Below are 27,354 nucleotides of genomic sequence, written 5' to 3' on the forward strand. Positions count from 1 at the left end.
GGGGGGGGGGGGACGAGCAGACCCCGCGCTCACTGCACGTGTGTGTGTGTGGGGGGGACGAGCAGACCCCGCGCTCACTGCACGTGTGGGGGGGGGACGAGCAGACCCCGCGCTCACTGCACGTGTGTGGGGGGGGACGAGCAGACCCCGAGCTAAAATCAAGCTCTGACTTCTGCACACATGTATGCACGTGCTCACCAGCATGAACATGTACATGCCTCCAAACAAGACCATACACCTTAAATATACACACACAAAAATGTAAAACCTAAATTTTTTTAAGGAAACCTATGTTTGTTTTTAATATAGGCACCATGTGACAAAAAAATATTGACAACATTAGCTTGTTCTTTTTTGCACCATTTTGACCTCTGGGCTTAGGTATAACAACCCTTCGGAAAAGTAACTTCAGTGGATTCATTTGTACACTTTTTGTGTGTTAAGTTTCCCATATGCAGTCTTAAAATGGTAGCTAGAAGCATACTTTGTCCTCTGTCAACTTTCTCACGCCCTGATCTCTGCAGCTTGACCCAGCCTCCCCCAACCATTGGTTCTTTTGGTGTGTGGACAGCTTGACCATTTCTAGAGCAAATCCTTCGGTGTGTGGACAGCTTGACCGTTTCTAGAGCAAGTCCTTCGGTGTGTGGACAGCTTGACCGTTTCTAGAGCAAGTCCTTCGGTGTGTGGACAGCTTGACCGTTTCTAGAGCAAGTCCTCTGGCTTCTTTCAAAGTCATTGGCCACTGTAGATCCCATGTCACAAGGTACCTGGTAGTTTTGTTTTTGCCAAGGTCTCCTTGACAGTTCCTAGCCACTCCGCCTGCTCTCTGCAGCATCGGGGGCCGGCGCCTCTCTGTCCTCATCACTAGCTCCAAGACTTCCATCTCAGTAGATGTTTCTTTCTTACTTCTTTTTTCAGAAGCCCCCTTGACTTTCACATTTAATCCTACAGAACCTGTGCTTAGCCGGGGGTCCTTTATTTACAGCTCTGTCTTTTCATCACTTTTGGAATAAATATTACTAAGCATATTAGGAATAAAACTTAAATGTCTTTGCATTTTTATTTAATATGTGTTAAAGATTTTCAAAATCTCAAATGCTGATAGTTGATTGACCTATTTTAATAAGAACTGATTGAAATGTAGTAAAATAACTGAGTAATTGCTGATATTTATTATCTGAACCCTTGGTAATAATTTTGTCCAGTTAAACGTAACCAAACTTTATTCTCACATTAGATTCTGTTCTGGGAAAGTCTGCATATTGAAATAATACGGCTTGGATTTTCCCAAATAAATAAGCCTGGGTAAGATACCAGTCTTTGATGTATGTCTTTAAACAAAAATGTGTATAAATTAGCTTTTTTGCATTTTAGAACCTATATATTCTGTTAGATAAAACCTGTTAATGTATTTATATAGTTTTGTCAATCAAATTAGGAAACAGTTTGCATCAAAGTGCATCTTCTAGCATGGAACTTCCTACACTTCTTTACCTTTCTTCTTGACCCGTCTCACTCAGAGCAGAGGCTGACAATCATCTTCCTCATACTCACGGTACTAGTGTCTTAGACAACCCAGGTGACATCATCCGCCGCCCACCACTCCTGTGCTGTTCCTTTGCCTTTGGTTTTCTTGGATTGGACCACTGTTATTAAATTCTAGTTTGTAAGGCAAAATAGGACCGAGCCAGTGCTGGTGAGAGATCTAGGAGAAGGTCCCGACCAAAACTGGCAGCCAAAGGAAAGGCGTCCAGAACAAATTCACTGGGCCAAGTGCCTGTATTGGGAGCGGGGATTGAGTTTCCTCAAGGAAAGTGTGCCAGGTTCCTTGAGACTTGGGCTGTTCAGGGAGGAGGTGACTGCTCACCCTCTCAGATAGAGAGACACAGGCTGCTCCTGCTCTGGTGCCCCGGTTTCTCTAATGGAAAGCTTTCAAAGCCATCTCCAGAAGTGTCTGCTTTCATTTTATTTATCCGAACTGGCTGTTTCCAGTGAACTGTGGCCTGTTTGTAGTCAGAGACCATTCGGTAGTTTATCCCTCTAAAAGCTTTGAGTATTCCCATCGTTCGGGGAGTAGCATGTAAGCCCTGGAAAATGGTATTTTAAACAAGCTCAGCTTGACCATGATCTCTAAAGGAAAACCCAGGACACAGTCACTTTAGGGAGTCCTCACAGACGGGTACTCTGGAGAGCCACTTCCCGGGGCTGCTGGGTGCGAGTGGAGAGATGTGACTGAAGCTTTTCCCCTCACCCAACTGTCTATTAGAGCTTGCCCGCCACTCAGTTTCCTCATAAGATCTGTGTGCACCTTGAAAAACAGCTGGTTCATTAGCCATGTGTCGGTTCTTGTTCCTCAGTCCCGACCTCCCTCACCATTCCAGGTCAGCCTTGGTATCTGAGACCATAGTTAAAGACTACTGGAAATATTTTTCTATATTTTATAATTATGGAATTTCATACTTGACTTTCTTGAGATAAAATGCACACATGAAATTCTCATTTTAATGTTTATATAGTTCTACATGTTAGTGTATTTGCTATATTAGGCCATGGTCAGTACTGTCTAATAAGAGAACAGTTTTGTCACCCCAGACAGAAATGTCACATGACTTCAGCCTTGACTTCTCCTGCCGACACCCTCTTATCTCTTCCTATCAAATAGCCACTTATCTATTTGCCTGTTGTGAATATTTCAAATCAGTGAAGTCATATAAGACACGGTTGTGTCTGGCTTCTTTCACTTAACGTCCATGTAGTAGCATATAATGGCACCTTGTGTGTGGCCAAATAACGTGCTGGGCTGCAGATGTACTGCACGCCTTTGCTGCACCTTTGCTGCAGATGTACTGCGTGCCTTTACTGCATCTTTACTGTGCATATACTGCACACCTTTGCTGAGGATGTACTGCACGCCTTTGCTGCACCTTTGCTGCAGATGTACTGCACACCTTTACTGCGTCTTTACTGTGCATATACTGCACACCTTTTGCTACGGGTGTACTGCACGCCTTTGCTGCGCCTCTGCTGCGCCCTTGCTGTGCATGTACTGCGTGCCTTTGCTCGGTTGTCTGGGATAGTCATCACTCTTGTTTCTGCTCCGGGGCTCCTTTGTACAGTGATGCCATAAACATTCACGAGCACCAGCGTGCTCTCCTGTGGACATGTTCTCAGTTCGTTGGTTGGATACACTGATTATGTTTAACCTTCTGAGAAACTGCCCGACTGTTTTCTGCGGCAGCTGCACGGGTCCACGCTGTCACTGGCAGTGTGCAGTGTGCAGGCATTTCAGAGCTGATCTTCCGAGTTCTCACCCATCACCCAGTCAACATCATGTGCAGTGCCCGCAGCCCTGTATGGCATATGCTTGTCCCCAGCAGAAGACACTGAGGAGGTGAAGGAAGCCTCAGGAGTAGCTAACTGACTGTAGGTCAGTAAGGGTGGATAGACTCAGGGTTGTCTTGTCCCTAGCCTCTCTGTCTCCTGCTTCCCAGCCACCAGAACTCTATTGTTCTGTCATAATGGAGTCAACTCTCTAAAACTGTGAGGAAAAAAGTAATTCCTCCATTTAATTGTCCTGTCAGGCATTTTTGTAGCAGCTGCATAGGAGAAAATAACACAGAACACTGGCCCCGGAGAAGTGGGCTGTTGCCTACCTGCCGAGTGGCTCTTGTGCTATTTGAGCTGGTTTGCAGAGGCAGCGTGGAGGAGCTGCTAGAACGGTGAAACAACGCTTAATAAGCAAGCATGGTTTCCTTCAGAGGGGCAGGATGCACAGGAGTGTGGACAGTAGAGGCCAGGCATATTATGTCCTTGCAAAGGGTCTGTCTGTATCTGCACTGAGTCAGTACCCTGGGGCTGACCTGAAAAATGATGGTCTAAGGTCATGAGGAAGTTTTATTAAGACGCATGACATTCAAGGTGTGGGTAGTTATTGGTGACTTTTAGCCAAGTTTAACAGTGAGAATCAGGAGCAAGAAACTTTGGAACAGAAGGATTTCAAAACACAGTTTAGTTTGAGAAGGAGGGAGATTGAAGTTTTTAAAGAGATTAAGTCCATTGGCAAGAACCAGGTACCCAGTCAAGACAGAGAGAAAGGATGCCTTTGGGGCATCTTGGGAATGAGCGAACCCCATCCATTGGCAGGTCTAGGGTACAAATTTCTCAAGAGAGAGCCAGCAGGTGCCATAACTGTACCTCGGGAATTGTTTTCCCAAGTTCAGCCATGCTGCACCGCGGCTGCCACCTCCTGTGCTCAGAGGGACCTGGCCACAGCCTGAGCTCACAGTAGCTGTTCCCACTGGTGCTGCAGCATTCAGGATGCAAGCATTTGGAGGAAGACTAGGAAACCCAGCAAGGTGTAGCCTGCCCAGACTCTGTACCTGGAGCTGTGAGGATGAACCTAGGACGCACCCTAATGTAAAAACAGTGTTTATTGAGGATAACAGGAGACACCTGGGGGGGGGGGCAAGAGCAGGCAGTAACCTATGTGGGGCCTTTTCCTGTGTAGGTGATTGACAAGTCTGCTTGAATTAAATCATAGCTCTGTTCTTTACCAGAAATCTACCTTAAGTTGTAACCTTGGGCTTTTTTGGGTAATTTAGGTGTCATGTCTCTGCCTAGGGCCAGAGGTAGAATTCAGATGTCATTGTTTTAAGCAAAAATTAGTATGAGAGCAAATTTAAAAAGAATTAAAGAAAGAAATGAATCTATAAAAATGGTTTACTTTACCAGGAGAAAATAGCCTTTTTCTAATAGCTCCCTCCACTCTGCCTTTGGTCTAATCTGTAGCTGCCCTTTCATTTGGTGCTCAAGACTTTTAAGAGGGGTGGTGCCCCCCCCCCCACTCAGCATGGCTTTTCACTTGCAAAATTAGTGTGAGGCCAGACAATGGTGGCACACACCTTTAATCCCAGCACTCAAGAGGCAGAGGCAGGCGGATCTCTGCGAGTTCGAGACCAGCCTGGTCTACAAGAGCTAGTTCCAGAACAGGCTCCAAAGCTACAGAGAAACTCTATTCTGAAAAGCCTAAATAAATAAATAAATAAGTGTGTTCCCAAGACACAGGAGGTAGGACTTGAAACTGATTTTGTTCAGAGTTCATCCTCAGCAACCCTGCTCCCCTGTAGCGGGATCTGACCAAGAAAACTGGGCAGCTGTTGCAGGCCACACCCAACGAGGCATGGGCTGGGGGGGATACAGGCCAGGCCTGTTGGAGCTCACAGCACCCTATCAATGCCCCAGATGCTGGACACAGAGCTGTAAGGTTTCCTGTTTGCCTTGCTGGATTTTTGTCTCGTTTTGACCCCGTTCCTCCTTTCTATATCTTCCATACTAATTGCTGAGAGTTTGTACAAGTAATGCATATTTTTAGGTAGTTATGCAGGTACATATACACAGACACACACACACGCACACACACAGAGAGAGAGAGAGGGAGGTTTATGAGATGGGGCTTAATAAATACTAGCTCAGGCTAACCTGAGCCATCTGTGTCCCCCTAGGCTGGCTTTGAACTTACAGCAGCAACCGTCTTTCCTCCTTTTCCCAAAGTACTGGGTTACCAGTAGGAGCCACCACACACAAACACACACACTAACCCTAACTCTGCTGGCTAAGAGGAAGGTACTTCTTTTAAAAATATAAGTGCCACAAATTGGTTTTGATCAGTTTTAAAAAATAGTTTTTAAAAGAGAGACAAAGTTGGAAGGTGGGGAGGTGGGTCTGGAAAGAGTTGGGGGAGGGTGAGCCAGCTTTTCTGTTGCCATGATGAGGCACTATGACCAGGACAACATATAAAAGGAAGGGTTTATTTGGACTTCCAGTTCCAGAGGGGTAGAGTCCATCGTGGTAGCAGGCAGCAGACTCTTGAGGGGAAGCAGAGAGTGAACTGGGAAAGGTGTGTGTGTAACTCTGAAACCTCCAAGTCTGTCCCCAGTAACATACTTCCTCCAAGAAGGTCATTCTCCCTAAACAAACCCACATACCACCAACTTGGAACCAGTTATTCAAACATCTAACTCTTTGAACAACATTCTCTTTCAAATCACCACTCTGTGTATGGGTGTGGTGTGGTGTGTGTGTGTGTGTGTGTGGTGTGTGTGTGTGGTGTATGTGTGTGTGTGTAGTTTTGTGCCATATTTATTATATTCATTCCCCTCCCCCAGCTCTTCCCATGTCCCTTTTCCCTACCTACCAACTTTTGTCCTTTTTAAAAAACATTTTATAACTCATCAGAACCGATTTGTGGCACTTCTGTTGTTAACTGCAGAGCCTCCTCTTAGCCAGCATCTGGGGCATGCTCCTGTCACAGGGGCAGGAAGGCAGGACAACGGGGAGTCACTTCACCCTCCACCGTGTCTAGACGGCCCGACCTGCAGGCCTGGCACCAGCTATCCGCCTGTAGGAGTGCCAGGATTACAGATGGGCACTTCTGCACCCGTTTCCTACTGTGGGCTCTGAGGACCTGACTCAGACATCAGGCTTGAGCATGGGAATTCTACCCACTCAGCTCTTTCCTTAACCCCAAAATTCAGGTACTGTCCAAAAGAAAACAGCACTTTTTTAAACTCCTGATCAAAACCTACTTTCTACAAAGAGTTTTTTCTTAGAATTTTCTATATCTCTAGCAATTTTATAACTTAGTCTTTTGTTCATCCATAATTTGCTGTGCATCCCCAAACCAGATGCCTTAATCCGTGATAAAAATTGCCTGTGTTTGAGGCTTTTGTGTTCTCTCCGTGGCACCACAAAAAAAAAAAAAAAAAAAAAAAAAAAAAAAAAGAAAAAAAAAAAAGGTTCCTCAGTAAAACAAACTAAAAAGACAGGTTCTCCAGATTCCCATCCCATGCACCCACAGCTCCAAGGGAGGCAGTGGTTAAGGCTGTTGGTCCCGACCGATCACAGCCTCAGCTTCAGCAGCCAGTCCCTGTTTTCCTAATGTCGTCTGCATATCTGACCAAGCTCCCGAGGATGCTGGTAGTGTTACCCCAGCCTTGGTGCTCGCCCCTAGAACGAAGAGTGTGGTAATCACTGTGTGGATCCCCTGCTTGATCTCACCGACTCGCAAGGCCTCGGAAAGGAGAGCATTTGCCCGGGAGTAGGCATTGTGAAGAAAGCTGTCCAGGGCTCACCTGCAGCTGCTATATAGACCTACTACAAACAGGATTTAGATATAAAGTTTTGAAGTTACTCCACCCCAGCCCCTTAAACAAACACACGTACACTATATCACTCCACAGTGATTTACAAAGGACCTGTTTCTTTTGAATTAGAAATATCAGTGGAAAGCATCCCTGCTTCCTTATTAATAGGTAATCCTAAACCCTTAAGTGCAAACATCATCAGGGCAGGAGCCATCTGTTAGAAGAAAAACATTTTATTTTATTTGGCTGCCGTGGTCTTCTATAATCAAAGCTTTTATCTCCATTTCCCAGATAATGGCTCTGAAGTGGAAAGCCCATGAAGGCATGCCCCTGTATGGTGCGCTTTCTTATCTGCCGTCTCTGGTCTCCCGTCTTACATACCTACTAGTTTCTAACATTTGGTGACTATCTTTTTACCTAAGGTCAGTTTTTGTGTGCATTTTGGTTTTTGAGATAACCTCCTTGTGGCGCAGGCTTCCTTGCTGACCACTACTGACAGCGGTCCTCCTGCCTCAGCCTCCCAGGTACTAGGATTACATGAGGGCACCACCACATCCAGCTTACCTACGATAGAATTCGTAGTATTTTAATTTACATGATTAGCTTTTAGTGAGCCTTATTTCTAGAGACAAAACTTGAACAAGACCCTTGAAGCCCTGGGGTGAGCTTTGCACAGATGACTCCGTCTTGTTGGGTGGGATTTTCTTCACTGGAATGTGGGAGTCAGCTGAATTCAGGTTTTAGCTGAGGTGGAACTTGTCTCACCTGCCCTTCTGTTTTCCCCTTCATCCCTTAGCCGGCCTCCTTCCCAGCTCCCCCTCACACGTCTCTCTCTGACTTGAATTCACTGTTACTTGGTAAAGGTTTACTCATCCATTCATTTCAGAAATGAAGAACTAGGATTGGTGGAGTCTGGTGTTGGTCTTGGATACACAGTGCTGGGTTTGGGTGTAGTAGTACACATCACACACTCACACACTCACACGCGCACTCACACGCACACTCTTACACTCACACATACATACTCACACACACCCATTCAATTAAAAATATGATAAACTGTACTTCTGCTTCCACACACTGTTTTACACTTACTTCTTTAGAGGTTCTGATTTGTTCTTCTGCTCCAGACCAGTGATTTGCCATAAGGAGAATTAAGGCAGCACTCTGAGGCTGGGCCTGTGCAGCTGTTTGTATTTACACCTAGTGACTTTTCTCTCACACTTATGACTTTTACCTTCCATGTTCTTCTGTTTTCCATGGCCTATAAATCAATCTTTAGGACATAAGCATGTAGTTCACCCCTCCCCCCAAAATGTATATATATATATATATATAAACATAAGTCTCTGTAACAATAGGAGTGTCTCCACTTAAATATTGTGTTTGGACAATGTGTAGATAGTGCTGAATCAGGAAAAATGTCTACAGTCAGTGCTGTGAGTTTGAAATTGTGTTCTTAGAAAAACGCCAGTCTGTGGAGTTGCTATGTGGGTTGCTACTGTCTCATCTCCTGGTGTCTCGCACTGACTAACTCAGGGAATGGTCCTTGAAAAACCAAATGAACAGATAGAACTCCTGCAGGCTGTGGGACCTCCACAGGCGTGGCACAAATATGCCCCATACCCCAACACTAAATGCACCAGTAAATTATAATTTAAAAACTAAAGACACATCCCCATACATCTAGAGGTTTTGTTTGTTTTTTATGAACCATGCCATAAATTGCTGAGCAGCTAAAGCTGTTGTAGAAACCTGCAGTGCTCAGGCAGCTTGGGAGTCTGTTCTCTCTTACACATGGGTTCCAGGGACTGGCTCAGGTCATCAGGCCCAGCAGCAAGCTCCTTTCTGACACTGAGCCACGGTCTCTCCAGCCTGGTCTTTGTTTGTTTGTTCTCATGATTCTAGAGAACTGTTTGTTTTTATACAGCCCGGGCTGGCCTTAGTCTTAGAGTCCACTGCCTGGGTCTCCCAATTGTTGGGGTTGTAGGTACGCCCCACCACAGCCAGCCTTAATAAATTCTTTACATTCAGTGGCAGATACCAACAGGTAAAATACTCAAACACTTGTCCAGCCCAGCTGTGGCAGCACACGCCTACAGTCACAGCGCGTGGAAGGCAGGTGCGGGATGACTGGCATGAAGGGGGTTATCAAATATTAATAGGTCCTGGTAGAATGTTCATTTTAGCACAGAAGCTTCCTTTAGCTAGCTTTGTGAAATCCATTTTATTCAGTAGTCTTACAAATTTAAATGAAGCTATAAAAAGAAAGATTATTCCTAAATGTAGAGTGCTTGCCAAAGTTTTCCTTTGTTAACTTTAAAATCTATTCATTTTGTGTATTGTGGAGACTTAACACCTTATATTTTATCTATATATTTATAACAAATATCCCATTCTGTTTTTCTTTATAGATGTCCACAGAATTCTAGAGCATATAAGAGCCAAAGGGAGGAACAGGAAATGCACACACGTATACACACACATGTGCGCACACACACACACACAATAAATACATTCATACTAAAAGGCAGAGTAGGAGAGACTTAATAGTAACAGTTTTAGGAAGACTAAGATTAATTTTGTTAACTTAATTAAGGGTGTTGGGGAAGGAACCATTAAAAGTTAGTCATTTAAGCTGAGAGCCGATATACATGGTGGACGATCGTCTCAAAGATACAAAGAAATGGATCATGGCCATTAGCAGAGAGGGCAGCTTGAGTGGAGAGCAGGACCAGCTGCTCTAGGCAGGTAGGAACCAGTGAAGGGCAGCACCGGCTGCTCTAGGCAGGGAGGAACCAGTGGAGAGCAGCACCAACTGCTCTAGGCAGGGAGGAACCAGTGACACACAGGTCTATACACAGAAGAGAGAGATTTTCAAAAGGACATCTGTTTTCAGTGTGGTGGGGTGAGAGGGGGCAGGCACTCTGTGGCTGTTGAGGTGGAGTCTGGATGACATGTAGTTAACAATGGTCCTCACGGTCCAGAAAAGGAGCTGACCACGAACAACAGAAGATTAACGTATACTATCCTGATGAGACCAAAGATCATGGATTTGTAGTGCTATCAGCCGGAGTTCCTCTCTCCCAACCCTCACTCCTAGACCCTACCCTAGGAGTTTACAGTCACCCTGTGGTGTGGGGGAGAAAGCATTGATCTTGGATTGCAGTTCTGCTGGGTAGGATAGCTAAGATAAGGGGACAAAGATTAGGAATGTAGTATCAACAGATTGAATCCAGAAAGAGACCAAGGAGCTGGAGAGATGACTCCGTTGGGTAAAAGCATTTCTGCGCAAGCATTAGGACCTGAGTTTGAATCTCTAGCACCCACATAAAAAGCTGGATTTAAAATGTGTCTGTAATACCAATATTGGGGGTAGAGACAGAATTCCTGGGAACTCACAGGCCAGCATACTCAGTGAGAGAACAAAGAAACACTGTCTCAAAGCAAGATGGGAAGTGAGGACCAGCTCCTGGGGTTGCCCTGAGACACTTCATGAGGCACTGAGTTCACACGCACACATTGTCCATGCACGCTCACACACGTGAGTGCACACACAAAGAAGCTACAGCAAATGTTTGGGGTGGAGTTACTTCAGGGGCAAAGCTGGACTTCTCGGCCATGTGTGTCAGTGTCCTCTCCCTGGACTGTGTGCCGCTCTTCATCTCTTGGGCACTTCAGACTCGAAATTGAGATCCAGCGCATCTTCCCTTTCCGATGAGTCCTGTTCCTTTGGTGTCTTCCTGATTACCCAGCACTGAAAACTGACTTTGTTAGCCCAAGCACAGTGGTCTAGGCTTAACCCTAGAACTAGAGAGGAGAGGCTGAGGCAGAAGAGTGCAAAGTCTGCCTGCCGACAGTGAGACCTTACCTAAAAAGCCTGGGAGGTGAGTGTTCTTTTCTCTTACTATGTTAGCTATTCTTGGCCAACAATTTGACTACGTCTGGAATGAACTAAAACCCAACCCAAGTGACTGGGTACACTGTAAAGGATTTTTCTTAGTTAAATCATTTGAAGTATGAAGACCCATCCTGATTGTTTGTTGTTGTTGTTTTTCAAGACAGGGTTTCTTTGTATAGCCTTGGCTATCCTGAAACTCACTCTGTATAACAGGCTGTCCTTAAACTCAAGAGATCTGCCTGCCTTTGCCTCCCCAGTTCTGGGATCAAAGGCATGTGCCACCACCTCCCAGCTGGGAAGATACACCTTTAATCTGGATTTTAGGAGGTGGAAAGATCCAGCATTAATCTGGGCCACACCTTCTGCTAGCAGCCTATGTAAAGACATGGAAGAAGGAAGTTCTTACATTTTTGCCTGCTTGCCCTCACTCTCTCCAGCAACTCCATCTATTCACTGGCATCAGAGCCTGCTTCCCTGGATTTCCAGTATATGGAGACCAGATGGGACATCCAGCCTCATGGACTGAAAAATTACTGGGTTCTTGGGCCTTCTTTTGGTAGACAGCCATTGTTGGACTAGCCGGACTAGCCTGTACGTGGCACAAATAATAAAAACCCAGAGACAGATATGGGGGTTCAACCTGAGGCTCAGAAAAGCAAAGCAGCTAGCCACTGGCTCTCACCTCTACCTCAGACTGAAATGGTGATCCTGCCTCCAGGAATCTCAGAATGAGACTGTGTCTGAGAGCTGTCTCCTCCCATTTTATATTCCTCTCTAGTGTTGGGATTAAAGGCGCTCACCACCACCACCCAGCCTCTATGGCTAACTAGTGTGGCTACTGGGATTAAAGGTGTGTGCAACCACTGCCTGGTCTGTATGGCTTACCAATGTGGCTGTTTTACTCTCTGATCTTCAGGCAAGCTTTATTTTTTAAAATACAAATGAAATATCACTACACCTGTAAGCCATTCCAATAAATCCGATAGATAGATAGATAGATAGATAGATAGATAGATAGATAGATAGATAGATAGATAGATAGATAGATAGATTCTATAAGTTCTGTTCCTCCCGATAACCCTGACTAATACACTTGCCCTTTACTTCCCATAGTTGATTACTCTGCCTTTCAGTTTTGGTTTGAGTCAGTGTGTCACTGTGCAACCCTGGTTGATATGGAACTTGCTGTACAGACCAAGCTGGCCTCAGACTCACAGATAGCCACTTGCCTCTGCTGGGATTGAAAGGTGTGCACTCCCACGCCCAGCTATGTTTTCTCTGTGTGTTTTCTCCATGCCCGCTGTTACTGAAGCGCACCAGTCTAGACTGCCTTCCTAAACAGATAACCTCCATGAACATAACAGGGGCTGTGGGAAGGATGGGGGAGCAGCGTGCACTGTGTATATGCACAAAATTTTCTAAGAACAAATTAATTTTTTAAAAGTAGTGAGATCCCAGCTCCCCACGTGAGGTTGCCTCGTGTCTAACATTTCTCTCCTGGGGCTGTCAATATGTCTCTCCTTGCAAGCCTCTGGCAGGACTGTGGCTTATGATGGAACCTGTCAGTGAAAGCTGTGTCTGCGTCACTGCCGTCACCTGTGAAAAGACCTGCCAGAAGATTGTCTTTGCTAGTCAGTTTCTCTCAGCAGTAGTGGATACCTAGAATGTGGGGACACTTAGCCCGCAGCTTCAGCGTGACTGATTTAACCCTTTTTATTCAGTTCAGAAATGTAAGATCTCAACGTATGTGCCTACCATTCCAGCTACTCAGGCCAAGACCAGAGAACTACACGAGCCTGGGAGTTCAAGACCAGCCCGGGCAACACCACAAGATCCAATTTTATAAACTAGAGGAACTCTGAATTGTTGTTTCTCCATCCTTGGCTGTCCATTAGAATCACATCAGGAACTTTAAAAAATGTATTTACTAATGACTGATTCACAGGTTTTGATTCACTGGTCTTTGTAAGACCTAAACAGAAGTTTTGTTTTTCGCTTCCTAAGGGGCTAATTGTACATAGAGAACCGAGAACCAAACTCAGGGTTTATCGGAGTGCTGAGTAGAAAGGCTCGCGGCAGGCTTGCCCACTTGCGTTGGCCTGTTTTCTCTGTAATGGCAGACCTCCCTCATGCTGTACTTGAAGAGCACACACAGTGGTCTCTGAAAATCATGAGACCTGCTCAGTTCTTAAAATGAATCAGATGTGTGAGCTGCTGTGGTCTCGCGGTTAGGAGTGCAGACTGTGGGGTGCTCCTGGGGCTGTTTGCACGTCTGTTACTGACTTACGTGACCTTCATAGAGTCGCTTGCCTCATCTTGGAGTTAACACCTGCTGCAACCTCACAGAAAGACCAACAAGTTGTCTCATAAGAAAATCTTTGTAGAAAGTTGTAAATCACTGACTTGTGTTTGGATCCCCCCACAAGGGGGCCACACAGGCTCAAGGGCTGGGGTGTCTGAATGTGAGACTCAGCTCCCATCTCTGGGCATCTGCTTTCCTGTCAGGTCAACAAAACGGAAGAAAAGTGTAAAGTGGTCCCGCAGCACATGGCCTAGCCTGTGCTGTCTTAGAGTAAGAGGAGGCTCTGCAGCATGCTGACTCTCTGAACGTTTAGCTCAACTGATTATTGTTTTATTGTGGGTAAGAAATCAGATCCATAGGCTAGACGAATGTTCGTAGCTGCCTCTTAGAGTTGGACTTTTTGCCTTCTGTCCAAGAAACCATGGGGTAAAGAAAGTTCATTTTAAATAGGAAATTTGAAATTCTAATTATTTGCATCCTGAAGAGCCCTTAAATACACAGGCAGAAATCCTTTTGAAAAGATAAACCCTTTTTCTCATTTCTGAAAAAGACATTTCACATAATATCTAGGGTATGTGTGACATACATCTCAACTTTCTGACAGCATCGTGAGCTTTTGTGTTGCAGGCACGGGTTGCCAGTGTTTCATTTTCTGAGTGTGAGTGTAGGGCAGTAAAGACAGAGACATTCTGGTTTAGTCCTCTTGTCATTTAGTTCTTCTGGAAAGAAGGGTAAATCCTAGCTCAGTATATAGAACAGCAAGATAGCCTGGTACTGGGGCTGGAGAGATGGCTCAGCAGTTAAGAGCACTGGCTGCCCTTCCAGAGGACCCAGGTTCAAGTCCCAGCACCCACATGGCAGCTCACAACTATCTGTGACTCAGTTCCAGGGAATCTGACACCCTTACACCAATGCATAAAGAATTAAATACATGTAAGATTGATACTGAATCCCACTGAGAAAATTAGGTGGTATAACCTCATAAGATACTAGTTAAACGTCTGTTAGATTTTCACCTGCACCATTCTTAATGAAGTGCTTCAGCCAAGTGCGATGGTGCATGCCTGCAACCCCAGCACACAAGAGACTGAAGCAAGAGACTGGGCTTCATAGTGAGACCCTATCTCATCTTAAAATTTATATAAACCTATGAAAAACAGAATTGTCTCATCTGTCCCAAGTAGGTTTTGCTCTTGTTTGACTCTAATCCCATAGACGTCAGGTAATATGTTTGTTATTTGGTACTTTAAAATAGGGCCCCATTCTATAGCCCGGGCTAGCTTAGAACTTGTGGTTGTCCTCAGAAGTGCTGGGATTATGGCTGTGAGCCTCCGCTCCAGGCTCTGCTGTCTTTTACATTGCTAACATGATAAACGCAGTGTATGTAAACCCTGACAGTGTTTCTCTTTGGTAGGAAATTCCCCTGTGCCTCTCCTTCCTGGCTCTGACTTACAGAGAATAAGAGGGGCGAGGGTTTGGAGTTTTTTCTTGAAAAAGGCCAGTGTTATCTTTTAACAGTCACTGCATCCATGGCCTTTATGCACGGTGAGCCACAGAGTGGGCTCCCTCCCTGCAGCAGAACTCTGTTTGAACTCAGTAATTTCTCAAATCTGATAGATAAAACTGTGTGGCTTTTGCTTCCTGTCCCTTCCTCCACCCCTAAACCATACAGCGCCGTGTTCTCTGGTGACATTTACTCACGCAGACCTCCTCACGGCTCTCCTCTGTGTGAGGGGGATGTGCTGTCCAGTGCCATTTAGAACAGCCTGCCTCGGAGCCCGCCCCGAGAGTGCTCCTGCTACAGCTCAGTGCTGAGGGTGTGGGCCTGGGGAATCCATGATGCAGGTGCCTATAGATACCCAAGACGTGCTAATTCAGAATGCTGGATGCTCGGAGCTCTTGAGTGCAGGTCCCAGTGCTTCAGCCCGGCACAGCGACAGAGGCAGGAGACCAGAATGGGGAAAGTCACTGAAAACTCCAAGTTCATCTCCCTACAGATGGCTTATACAGCATTAAATCTGTCATTTAGTCCTAATTGTCAGATAAACCAAGATTTGAACTCTGTGTATGGCTCTCTCTGCTGACAGGATACAAACCCCGGACCTGTGGGTAACTTCTGAGGCCTAATCAGCAGTTTCAGAGCTCCGGTCCTTGAGTTTGTTTTATTAAAAGGCTCTGTTGTCATGCTCAGACTGGAAGCCCTTCCTCCTCCTCAGAGTCCCTGTTCACCAGATGCTGTCCTAAAAGCGGAGAGCCCTGTTCCAGCCTGGCGTGTGCTCTCCTTTTGATGTGACAGATGTGGAGCACTGGGCTAGGGCTTATCAATAAGATGCTGTTTGACACTTGGCTTTGCCTTTGTTGTCACTGTGGAGAACTAGCTGCCAGGGCCTCTGTGTTCAGAATTGAGACTGGAATCCCTGCAGTTCCCATGGGAAGTTTCTTCTCCTTTGTGATGTTATGTCACAAGTTTTTATTACCTCCTTTTGCAGACTGTTCCTCTCTAGGACAGTATGTGCAAAGCGGACCTCTGCCTTCATTCATGCTTAGACAGATTTAAGCATTAATTTTTAAAATATTCACTACCATCCACATTGTCTACCAATGATTTTAAAGATGTTTCCTAGAGAAACACATTGTCAAATATCAACTCTGGTGTGTTGCTATTTCTTAATTTTTAAGTAGAAGTGATCCGGTTGTTGTTTTCCTTGATAGTCACTACTGAAAGTTTAAGGAGAATAGAGACTTGTCCCTTTCAGTGTTCGGTGGGTTATTTTTAATAAAAAGGTTGAACAGGGTAATGTACCTGAGGATAGAATGCATGCCTGTAATCTCGCCCTAGGAAGGCTTCAAAACCAGCCTGGGCAACAGAGCTGAGAGCAAAGTTTATGTCAGTCAAGATCCTGCAGGTGTACTTCAGAGATAACTTAGGAGTGAGAGCCCTCATTTCATAGTGTAGTCTTTGGGTTTGTTAGGCTTTTGCAGTGATAGATTCCGACAGTGTTTGTGTTCTGAGGCGCTGTCTCTCTAAGGTAAGAAACTGGATGGGAGCACAGGAAAGAGCTTGGGGTATGACAAGTAGTGACACAGGGTCCCAGCACCCAGGAGGCAGGGGCAGGCGGAGCTCTGTGAGTTCAAGGCCAGCCTGTCTACAGACTGACTTCCAGGGCAGCCAGGGCTACATGGTGAAATCCTGTATTGAAAAAGGAAGGGGGCGAGGGGTGAAAGGGTCTATGCTAGGGCTAGATAATAGTAGAGTGTTTGTCTAGGGTAAGTGAAGTCCTGTGCTCAACCCCCAAACCCACAAAAGCAAGAGTATCTGTGTACCCTCGAATGTCAGAAGAGGACATCAGAGCTCTGGAACTAGAGTGACAAATGTCTGTGAATTCCCCATGCCGGCTCCAGGGACCAAACCTGGGCCCGCTGCAGAACACATGCTTTTAGCCATGGAGCCATCTCTCTAGCACCCAAAAGAGCCTTTCTGAAAAGAGGGAGGGAGGGAGGGAGGGAGGGAGGGAGGGAGGGAGGGAGGGAGGGAGGGAGGGACTGACTTAGAATTCCAGCACAATGGTAGTCATCTGTGCCCCGAAGTCCCAGCTCAGTTGTAGAGGCAAGAGAATAACTTGAGCCTGGGAGTTTGGGTCTAGCCTGAGCAACATAGTCAGTTCATAGCTATTCTTGTTGGAGCCAGCTGGCTGCTTGGTTGACTGGTTTTAGGACAGGAAAAAGTTAAAAGCTACCGATTAATCCTGCCTAGTGACACTTGGCACTGCTTCCTCTTGGCAGAATCCATTCTTCCCATGTAACTGTCCTGGCAGGAACAAAGGTATTCGAGAGACAGTTGTCCCCCTCCCTTTATTTGCCAAGAACTTTATGCTGGGAAAAGTAAAAAGGCTTAACCCTAGTGCCAACCAGAGAGGATCTCCTGGGAAGAGATCTCACATAGTTCTGACAGCTTCTGCTAGACCATCTTGCAGGAAATACTGGAGCCCAGAATATGGGTAATGGCGTTACACCAGGATTGCCCAGTTGTGCAAACTTCTTGCCTTGTGTTCATGTCAGGACTTAGGGGGCCAGAGTGTAACTAGATTTGTTTATTTGTTCCTCTTCCCAGTGACTACATTGAGTAAATGTCCTTTCCCCCATTTCATGAATCTTTAAGTGGCCGGTGGAAGATGGGATGAGAGCCACACCTGCAGGGCTGCCGGGGCCCAGGCTCTGACCCTGACAACTCTCATATCACAGAATTAATCCCAAGAGGACCAGACGTGAGAGGGGACGTGCAGGAGTAGCTGGAAGTTCCTGTGTAGTACTTGGTTCACCTGATGCATTTAAAGCTCCTTAAAATCCCTGGCTGTTGCTCTGGAATATTCTGGCAGGAAGATGCAACTGTATGCAAGCAAAAAGGAAGGATCAAAATATTTCCCTCCATCTTTTCCTCTAGAAAAAGGGTAATGTTGTGATAAAGAGAAAAACATTGCAGCAATGCAACAGTCACCTGGTAAGCCACCTTCAGCTGTAGTTACTGGTCAGCAACAGTGTGACAGGCGCCGAAGATACGACACTACCCAGGGATGCAGGAAGGACAACGGAGAAGAATAAAGCAGAGTAAAGAAGTGGGATGAAGGTGAGGACTGATTGCAAGGAGGAAGGTGTTTAAACCTAATGGAGTCGCAGGAACGAGCCCACTGTGCAGAGATCTGGGAGAAGAATCCCCCGAGATGAGACCATCTTGGCACAGAGGCAGGATTGGTCAGCACAGATGAAATGCAGTGAGCCCAGGGAAATTCTCTTCCAAGAGGAAGGTTTTATGAGATCAATTTGACTTGTAAGACATCTTTCCCAGACCAGACTCCAACCAACCTAAAGCCAGATGGCTTGCCTGGATTTCCCTTGTTGCTGGCAACATAATCAGTAGAGCTGTAAGCAGTGTATTAATAATAGAGTTACTTGTTTTATTAGCACAGGGGCTGACTTTAGTGGTTCATGTTTGTAATCCCAGCGGTCCAGAGGTGGAGGCAGAAAGATCAGGAGTTCAAAGACGCCTCAGCTACATGATGAGTTGCAGACCAGCTGGGCTACATGAGAAAAGTAAAGACTGACCAATATTTGTACAGGGCCAAATGGTAAATATTTTTGTCTTTACTGTAGTCCCAGCCACTCAGCTTTGCTGTCGTAACACAAAAGTAGCCATTTGCTGTAAATCTATAGGCTAATAATCTTCATTTACAAAAATAAGTAGGAAGGTGAAACAAGCCCATGGGTCCCAGTTTGTCCCTGGGCCTCTCTCTCCTAGGATATCGAGAGGTGATAATGTGGGGACAGCAATTCAGTTCTGAAATGGTCATTGCCTTTTTTTAAGACAAGGTTTCTTTTTGTAGCCCTGGGTGTCCTGGAATTCACGCTGTAGACCAGGATGGCCTCAGACTCAGAGAGATCCACCTGCCTCTGCCTCCTAAGTGCTGGGATTAAAGGCGTGAGCTACCACCGCCCGGCAATAATTGCCAAATTAAGAGAACAAGGCTGTGGAGAATGAGAAGATGGCTGAGAAAAATGGGGCATTTGCTTTTCCCTGGCGGTGACTTAGCAAACTTCATGGCTAACAGCACATTCATTCACATAAGTTATATATATATTCATGTGGTAAAACACTGAAAAATGGTCCAAAGAAGTTAGAATCCTCATTCAGTTGCTGCTGAAGGGAGTGGTGTGCTCAGACCTGAGAGGGCTGTGTCCACGGTGTGGAAGTGGCTGACAAGGATGCAGCAGTAGCCCAGGCAGGGGCTCCTGCCTGAAGTGAGCTGAGCCGCTGAGAGGGGAGTGGGTGGAGCTGACCTAAGAACACTGCAGGCTCCACAGGATGATGTCTCGTTGGACCTAGGATGTTGAGGGTAAGAATTGAGGGCAGCTGAGGAGTGAGGAGAGTGCGGCTCAGTCTTAGGGCGCCTGTCTAGCACGCATGATGCCCTGGGTTCGGTCCCCAGCACTGCAAAGGCAGCAGTCAGGACGGCTGTAGTCAGTGTGCACAGAGCCCTGAGGTCAGTGCCCTGGCCCCTCTCTCCCTTCAAAAAGAGGACTGGGTTTTCTGGCACCAGAATGTTGTGGTGGAAGAAATGAGAGGTTCTGGTTTGAACATGATGCATTTGTGTACTCTAGGGCAGAACCATGTGACTCAGTGTGGTAGAGAAAAGGACCAGGATGAGACTTGAGCTTATGACTAATGAGCTGCTGAGAAAAGAAAAATCAACAGGAGAGAGTAAAGAATCAGAGGGTCTCAAAAACCCAAAGCAGAATTCTAGAGAAAAAGAAAATGCCGTCACCTGCAGCACACTCAGCCAGGAGACTGAGGAAGACGGTTGTTGACTGGGAACTCAACAGTTCCCAGTCGTCAGCCTAGTCCAGAGCCTGGTCAGCCATATGCACATAGGTTCTGTGTTCCTCAGTCCTTGTTTACAAAAGACGGCCCTGGATAGAACCTTGTCTCGGCCCCAGCACGGTACCCCCCCCCCACACACACACACACATAGGTTCTCCAGTCCAGTCTGAGAACCCACAGCTTCTCGGCACTTCTAACCCTTATCAGTTTGCTAAGACCCAATCCTGACCAATTCATCCAAAGAGCAGACAGCCTCTTGCTAAAGATAACTGGAGAAATTTGGACTGTACCTGGCAGACTGGAGGTGTGAGTATTGCTGTTATTTAATAACACATGTTCAAGGTGATAAGAGAAGGAATTGTTAACACATGTAAATTCAATATATTGGTCCATTTGCCTTCCAGATGTGAGTTACTGTGGAAACACAAGTCATGGTTCTCTTGATTCATGTATAAAGGTATACATTTAAGTCAAAATTTTAGGGTTAGCATCTTTATATATTACTGTATAACTTGTCAAACCATCCTGTGCTTTTTGCCTTCAAATGCGTGTTCTCTAAAGAGGATCTTATCAAAGACCCAGGTGCAGTTTCCATTTTTGTATGGTCAGCTATGGGGTCTTTAGCTGGTTTGGGGTGGTTGGCTGCTGTTGGGTGTGCTTTGTTCTTACTTAGTGAGCTCTTCATTATTCAGATCTCCATTTCCAAAATTTGATTTTTTTGTTTCCAAAATTTCTTTTTGCAGTGTTTCTAGTGCATAGCCTGAACTGTCTTCCACATACATGCATGGAACATGCTCCCAAAGACACATACCATGTATATGCATGTACACACAATAAGAATAACACAAAATTTTAAATTTAAAAGTTACTCATCCAAGTGGGTTGCCTAGAAACATGGTAAACTTCCCAGTAGCTAGGACTGCCAGCATCCTCATGGCTGGTTTGCTGGGACACTTTGACCCTTACTTCTGTACAAGGGAACTTATATGTGCCCCACTGTGATCTTCTTGTTCCAGGTATCTGGATCCTCCGAGTCCCATGATCCTTCACTTAAATATATCCATATACCCATTACGTTGGTTCTCTGTGGGAGAGGGGTTGAAGGCCAGCAGAAGTCTGCTCAGTGATCTTGAATTTCTGATTGCCTACTTTATTAAAATCTTAGTCTGGAATGTAGCTTGTCTTGCATGTGCAAAGCTTTGCGTTCAGTCCACGACACATTAAAGAAGAAACCAAGAAGAAACCGTCTTCTAATAAAAGTTGCTCATTGGTTACATTTCATTGAGAAGATTACACGTAGCCAGGCTTCAGAGATTTGTCAGAAGCAGTTTGAAGAAAAAAACATGGATTTGGTATTAAATGCCTTATGGTATATATTAATGTTTTAAAAATTAAAATGTAAGAGATTCATTCCAATAGGTAATCTTGCTTTTTGTTATCTTTTTTTTTGGGGTGGTATAAGCCAAATATTTTATATAGATTGTTTCCAAAGCTCCCCCATCTCCTCCATTCTACAAATGAAAATTTTGTGCATTTTGCTTTTATCCAAAGAATTGTGTTGACTTACTGGTGTGTTAATAGGTACAGTAGACATCTTTTCTTATTGAGCAATGTTTGTTGGTCTTTTAGTCTTCTGAGACTTCCAACTTAGTAAAAACCTTTCTCTACAAATTTTGTTATTTCGAAGAAACCTTTTCCTTCGCAGGCGACCAACCATGGGAACTGAAGATGCATCCTCCGGTCCTTCTCATTTCCTCATGCACATTTACTATTATTGATTTCAGATTGACGCCGATTCTTGGCATTCAGAAGCATTCTCCGAAAAACGTGGTATTTACACAGTTTATAACCACCCTGCTGACAGAACTGCATTTAAAATGTGAAGATCTTGAAAATTTAACTACTGTATTTAGAACCAGCTGCTAAGAAGCATGGTGAGTTGGATTCTGTTTGTTACCTGTGTGAGCTTGGCCAGTGTTCTCTCGCTAACGACGCCCCAACCACAAGTTTAAAAAACAAGCGCAGAGCTCAAGCTCACTGCAGCTGGCTAAAGACTCAGCTGCCCCCAGTCCTGGGAAATCTTCCTGTGAAGACATCCCCAGGTCATCCCGCTGTCCCCCCATGGCTGAGTTTCTTCCCATAAAGCACCAGTGGTCCATCATGAGCCTTCCCATTCTGCTGCCCCGAGAGCAGAGCTGACCTCTTTCTAGCCAGCATCTTAGTTACCTCAGTGCAGACAAGCAGGTAAATTTGCATGCCTGGCTTTGTTGAATTTTATACCTGCTTCTAGAGACACAGCTCAAGTCCGTCGCATGGATTATAAAAACCCAGAGACAGACATTGGGGTTCAAGCCGAAGATCAGAAAAGCAAAGCAGCCACTAGAGAGATCTTACCTCTACCAAGGCTCAGGCAAAGGGGCGATCCTGTCCTCACGTGACTGCAGACTGCAGTGCTCTCCTCCAGACCTCAGACTGTACCCAGACTGCACGGATTCCTCTCTGGTGCTGGGATTAGTGTGAACTCTGTTTCTCTTTAGACAGATTCGCTCTCCTGGAGCCCAGGGGGCCTTGAGTCCTGGGATTAAAGGTTTGTGCCAAAACTCTCTGGCCTCTAGTGGCTTAGCTCTGCACTCTGATCTTTATTTATTAAAACACAAATAAAATAGTCTTTGCCTCCTGCAAGCTGACCATCAGAATGTCCCTTAACTACACCTTTTTCTGCCTTCTCATTTAATATGAAAATCAAAATTCTTGGGAAATATTCTTTTTTTTTTTTTTTTTTTTTTTTTGGTTTTTCGAGACAGGGTTTCTCTATGGCTTTGGAGCCTGTCCTGGAACTAGCTCTGTAGACCAGGCTGGTCTCAAACTCACAGAGATCCACCTGCCTCTGCCTCCCGAGTTTAAAGGCTCGGGATTAAAGGCGTGCGCCACCATCGCCCGGCTCTTGGGAAATATTCTTAATTCAAGATTCTCTTTAGTATAAAAGCCAAGCAGCGTAGAAATAAGCTTTAGATAAGAAAGTCTTCCTTACCTCTGCTTTGGCTATTGGAGGTAAGGAAAACTAATTCATTTTTCCCTCTCTGTCTGTCTCTGTCTCTCTCTCCTGTGTTCTTTGTCTAGAGGTGGGACCCCATGACCCCATGCAGTATTTCCTCTTCTGTGTTGGCATGTCTCTTGTTCTGGCCGCCATATTGTTGAGGTGTCATGGGTAAAGCTTCTCTCTCATTTCCCTCCTGGTTCTCCAGCTCTCACAGTCTTCTCATGCCCTCTTCCAAGATGTCTCTTAACCTTAGTGCAGGAGTTGTGTTGTATACAACAGATATTGTCTATCTGTTGGGGCTGGGCACCCCATGATCCGCTGTTTACTGTATTTTGAGCAGTTGTGGTTTTCTGTGATAGTCTCCGTCTACAGCTAAGAAAAGTTTCTTTGGTGAGGAATGAGAAGCTGTACTTATCTGTGAGTAGAAGTATTTAGAATGTGTTTAAGGATTGTGTTGGTTTAAAAATAGCAGTAATAGGTTCTCCTTTTAAGATTTGTGACCTCACTAACCCTGGGTAGTTGGCTGGGTTTCACGTACCAGGCATGATTTTGATTTCCCTCCTGCTGAATGGACCTTAAATCTAATTAGACAGCTGCTGGCTACCTCTAAAATAAGAGTGCCACTATTAGCCGGGCGGTGGTGGCGCACACCTTTAATCCCAGCACTCCGGAGGCACTGGCAGGTGCTCTATAAGTTCAAGGCCAGCCTGGTCTACAGTGAGTTCCAGACTGGCTCCAAGCGATATTGCCCCTTAGGAATGACCTGGCCTGGGAGTGGTTGTTGTGGATCGCAGTGGGCATCCCTGCTGAGCAGCACAGGATGGCTCCCCTCCCCGCACCATGAGAGCTTTTCAGTTTATCAAGTCTCACTTGTCAGGTTTGGGCCTTAATCCCTGGGCAGGAAGGGATTTCCACACCTGAATCGTGTAGACGGAGCCCTGGGCAGGAAGAGCTTTCCACACCTGAAGCGTTTCGGGCGCTGCCTGTGTTTTCTCAGCAGTTTCAGGTTTCATGCTTAGGTCTTTGATCCATTTGGAATTGCTTTTTGTATGAGATGATAGATATGGGCCTAATTTTAATCGTTATGTGTGTGGACGTCCAGTTTGCCCAGCACCATCTGTTGAAGATGCTTTTGTTTCCAGTGTCTTTTTGGCATCTCTGTCAACTACTAAGTGGCTGGAGACCCATGTACTCACAATTTGTTGCACTGGTCTACACGGGTTTCGTGCCTGTACCGTATTATCACCAGGGCTCTAAAATATATCTTTAAATCTGGAATGGTCATCCATCCAGTATTGTTCTTATGATCATGATTGTTTTATCCAGGTCTTGTATGGTTCCATATGAATTTCAGGATAGTTTTTTTCCTGTTACTGTAAAGAATGAGATGGGGGCTTTGATTGGGATTGCACTGAATCAATAAATAGTGTTTGGTAGAATGGTAACTTTCACAGTGTTAATTCTACCAAAGTTTCAAGTTTTCACTGTAGAGGTCTTTTATCTCTTTGATTAAGTTTATTCCTGGATATTTCCTTTCAGACTGTTGTGAATTGGAGGGTATGTATTATCTTCATGTTTTTGTTGGGGGTATATGGAAAGCTGTGACTTTGTGCACATTGACTCTGGAGCATTTCCAATGGACCATCTGCTATGGGGATGGCTTGACCTCCTTCCTTACTTGTATCCCTGTAATTTTCTTATCCTGACTTATTGCTGCAACTGGACTTTCAGTACTATAAAAAAAAACAATTTTTCTGCATCTACTGAGATGACCAATGTGATTTACATTTACCGATGTGTATATGTTGAACTATCTCTGCATCTCCTGGATAAAGCCAATTTGGTCATTGTGGATAATCTTTTTAAATGTTATCTATTTTTGAATTGATGTTCATCAAGGATATTGGCCTACAATTTTCTTTCTGGTCTAGGTTTTTTTAGTGTTAGGGTAATACTAGCTTCCTAGATGAAGGTTTGGGAGTACGGGATTTTGGGTTTTTAGTTTTTTGAGACAGAGTTGTGTAGCCCTGGCTGTCCTGGAATTCTTGTGTACCAGGCTGGCCTTGACTTCAGAGACCCACCTGCTTCCGCCTCCCGAGCCACACCTGGCAGGAGTACAGGCGTCTCTTCTGTGTCTGTTGTCGTGTCTGACACTGCTGAGTCAGCATCTGTGGAGCTTACAGCGTCAGCTACGCAGGAACCAGCTCATAGACTTGCTCTATGTATGGTTTTCTTTGTTTCAACTTCACTATTTATCATGTCTTTTATTTCTTGCCATATATGGGATTTTAGGTTTGGTTTGTTCTTGTTTTTCCAAATTCTTGAGTTGCATCATTAGCTCATTTATGTGTGTTCAGAATTTTTTTTTTTTTACTCAGAACTATACATTTTCCCCACAGGACTGCTTGCAGTGTGTCCTAAGGTCCTGTTGTATTTTCATTTAGCTACAGTAATTTTCTTTCTTGGTTTCTTCGGAACCATTCATTATTAATGAGCTCTTTAATCTCCATGAGTTTGTCTGATTTTAGGTTTTACTGCACAATGGTCAGGGTACAAGGTGTGCTTTCAACCTTTCTAGATTTGTTAGAATTTGTTTGGTACCCCAGGGGGTGGTCTATTATAAATGTGCTTTTGTAGGTTGCTGAGTAGAATGCTTGGGTAGAATATTCTGTAGATATCTGCTAAGTCCATCTGATATATGATGTCAATTAACATGATGTGTAGCACAATCAATAAAAACCCAGAGACAGATACTGGAGTTTAGCCTGAAGGTCAGAGAAGCAAACAGCCAGCCACTGGCTCTTACTTTTACCTCTTTGGGGGAAAGGGCTGATCGTTGGTCCCAGCACCCAGCCAGAAAATAATCACACAGAAACTGTATTATTTGTAATACTGTTTGGCCAATAGTTTAAGGGTAATTTTGGCTAATTCATATCCTAAACTAATCCATCTCTAGTAATATGTGTATCGCCACGTGGCAGTGACTTACCGGGTAATATTCCCAGCATTGCCTCTGTCTATCTCAGGCAGAGGATCCATGGCTTCTCTCTGACTCCCGCCTTCCTTCTACCTTACTATAGGCCAAGCCAGTTTCTTTATTAATCAATAAAAGCAACACATAGACAGAAGTACCTCCCACATAATATAATTTTGGCTTCTTTATCTAGGTTCATGGGGAGATGCCCAGATCTCCCTGGGAAGAGGAAATAGAAGAGATTTTGTGAGTGGATTGAGGGTGGGCAGGGATGAGAACATGAACGATGACCAAGTTGAAGAGTACTGAAAGAGATTACTGGAAGGGGGGACATTTTGAGGTCAGGTAAAAACCTGGTGCAAGGGAATCTCCCAAGAATCTACAAGAAAGACTCCTAGCAATAGCGGATACGCAGCCTGAACTGGCATCTCCTGTGACCAGATTGGTGCCCAGCCCAGCTGTCACCAGAGAGGCTTTGTCCAACAACTGATGGGAACAGATGCAGACCCACAGCAAACACCAGGCAGAGTTTGGGGAATCCTGCAGAAGAGGGGGAGAAAGGATTGTAGGAGCCAGAGGGTTCAAGGACATCATAAGAAAATACAGGGCTTATAGGGGCAGAGACTGAGCCAACAACCAGGGAGCCTGCATAGGACTGAGCTAGGCCCTCTGCACACGTGTTACGGTCCTGTAGCTTGGTGTTCTTCTGGGACCCTAACAGTGGGAGCAGACGCTGTCTCTGACCCTTTTACTGGCTTTTGGGACCCTATTCCTCATACTGGGTTGCCTTGCCCAGCCTTCTTACTGCAACTTGATATGCCATGCTTTGTTGATATCCATGGGAGACCTGCCCTTTACTGAATAGAAATGGAGGAGTGGATGGGGGTAGGGACTGGGAGGAGAGGAGAGAGAGAGGAAACTGCAGCCAGGATATAAAATAAGTAAATAAATAAATGGGGGCTGGAGAGATGCCTCAGAGGTTAAGAGCACCAGCTGCTCTTACAGAGGTCCTGAGGTCAATCCCAGCACCCACGTGGTAGCTCACAGCCACGTATAGTGGATCTGGTACCCTCTTCTAACAGGCAGTTTTACATCCACATACAATTCTAGGTGTTTTATTCAGACTCTTTTGTTTCCCAGATATAATTCAAGAAGACAGAAGATGAATTCTACTCAACATACTGGAATTTTAGCCACTGAGGGGCCATGAGTGACCGCTGACTAAGTGCATAACTTCCTCAGTGACCCCAGCAGGAAGAAGCAAGCTCTTACTACCAGACTTCAAAACACAGGATCTTTACTTGAAAAGGAAAAAATAAATTGAAACTTGAATGAATATTCAAGAAAATGCAATTACCTTTATTTTCTTCTGGTTGATTACAGCAAGAAAAATTTAATTTTAGCTGGTTATAAACTCTATCATACAAGCTGGGCGGTGGTGGTGCATGCTTTAATCCCAGCACTTGGGAGGCAGAGGCAGGCGGATATCTGTGAGTTTGAGACCAGCCTGGTCTACAAGAGCTAGTTCCAGGACAGGCTCCAAAACCACAGAGAAACCCTGTCTTGAAAAACCAAAACCAAAACAAAACAAAACAAAAAAAAAAAAAAAAAAAAAAAAAAAA

General features: G+C 45.1%; 2 protein-coding genes across 4 annotated transcripts in view; one reads left to right on the forward strand and one right to left on the reverse strand.

Moving 5' to 3' along the window:
• Rpap2 (RNA polymerase II associated protein 2) overlaps positions 1 to 27,085 on the forward strand; it is a 62,917-nt gene extending 35,832 nt beyond the window's left edge. For 2 of the 3 annotated variants that reach the window (XM_050155590.1, XM_050155592.1), the window contains exons 12-13: positions 21,503 to 21,652; positions 26,873 to 27,085. In XM_050155590.1, the coding sequence (XP_050011547.1) occupies positions 21,503 to 21,644 (142 nt within the window). In that variant the 3' untranslated portion in view covers positions 21,645 to 21,652; positions 26,873 to 27,085. Of the gene's footprint in view, positions 1 to 9,556; positions 14,374 to 21,502; positions 21,653 to 26,872 lie in introns of those variants that run through there. The other variant, XM_050155591.1, reaches the window with a different exon arrangement.
• The window catches only part of Glmn (glomulin, FKBP associated protein), a 110,100-nt gene that overhangs the window by 65,057 nt on the left and 17,689 nt on the right, over positions 1 to 27,354 (reverse strand). The gene's annotated exons all lie outside the window — the stretch shown is intronic.

The sequence above is a fragment of the Alexandromys fortis genome, unplaced genomic scaffold, assembly GCF_014885135.2.
Source record: "Alexandromys fortis isolate MF-2015 unplaced genomic scaffold, M_Fortis_MF-2015_v1.1 scaffold_87, whole genome shotgun sequence".
In the NCBI taxonomy this organism is placed as follows: Eukaryota; Metazoa; Chordata; class Mammalia; order Rodentia; family Cricetidae; genus Alexandromys; species Alexandromys fortis.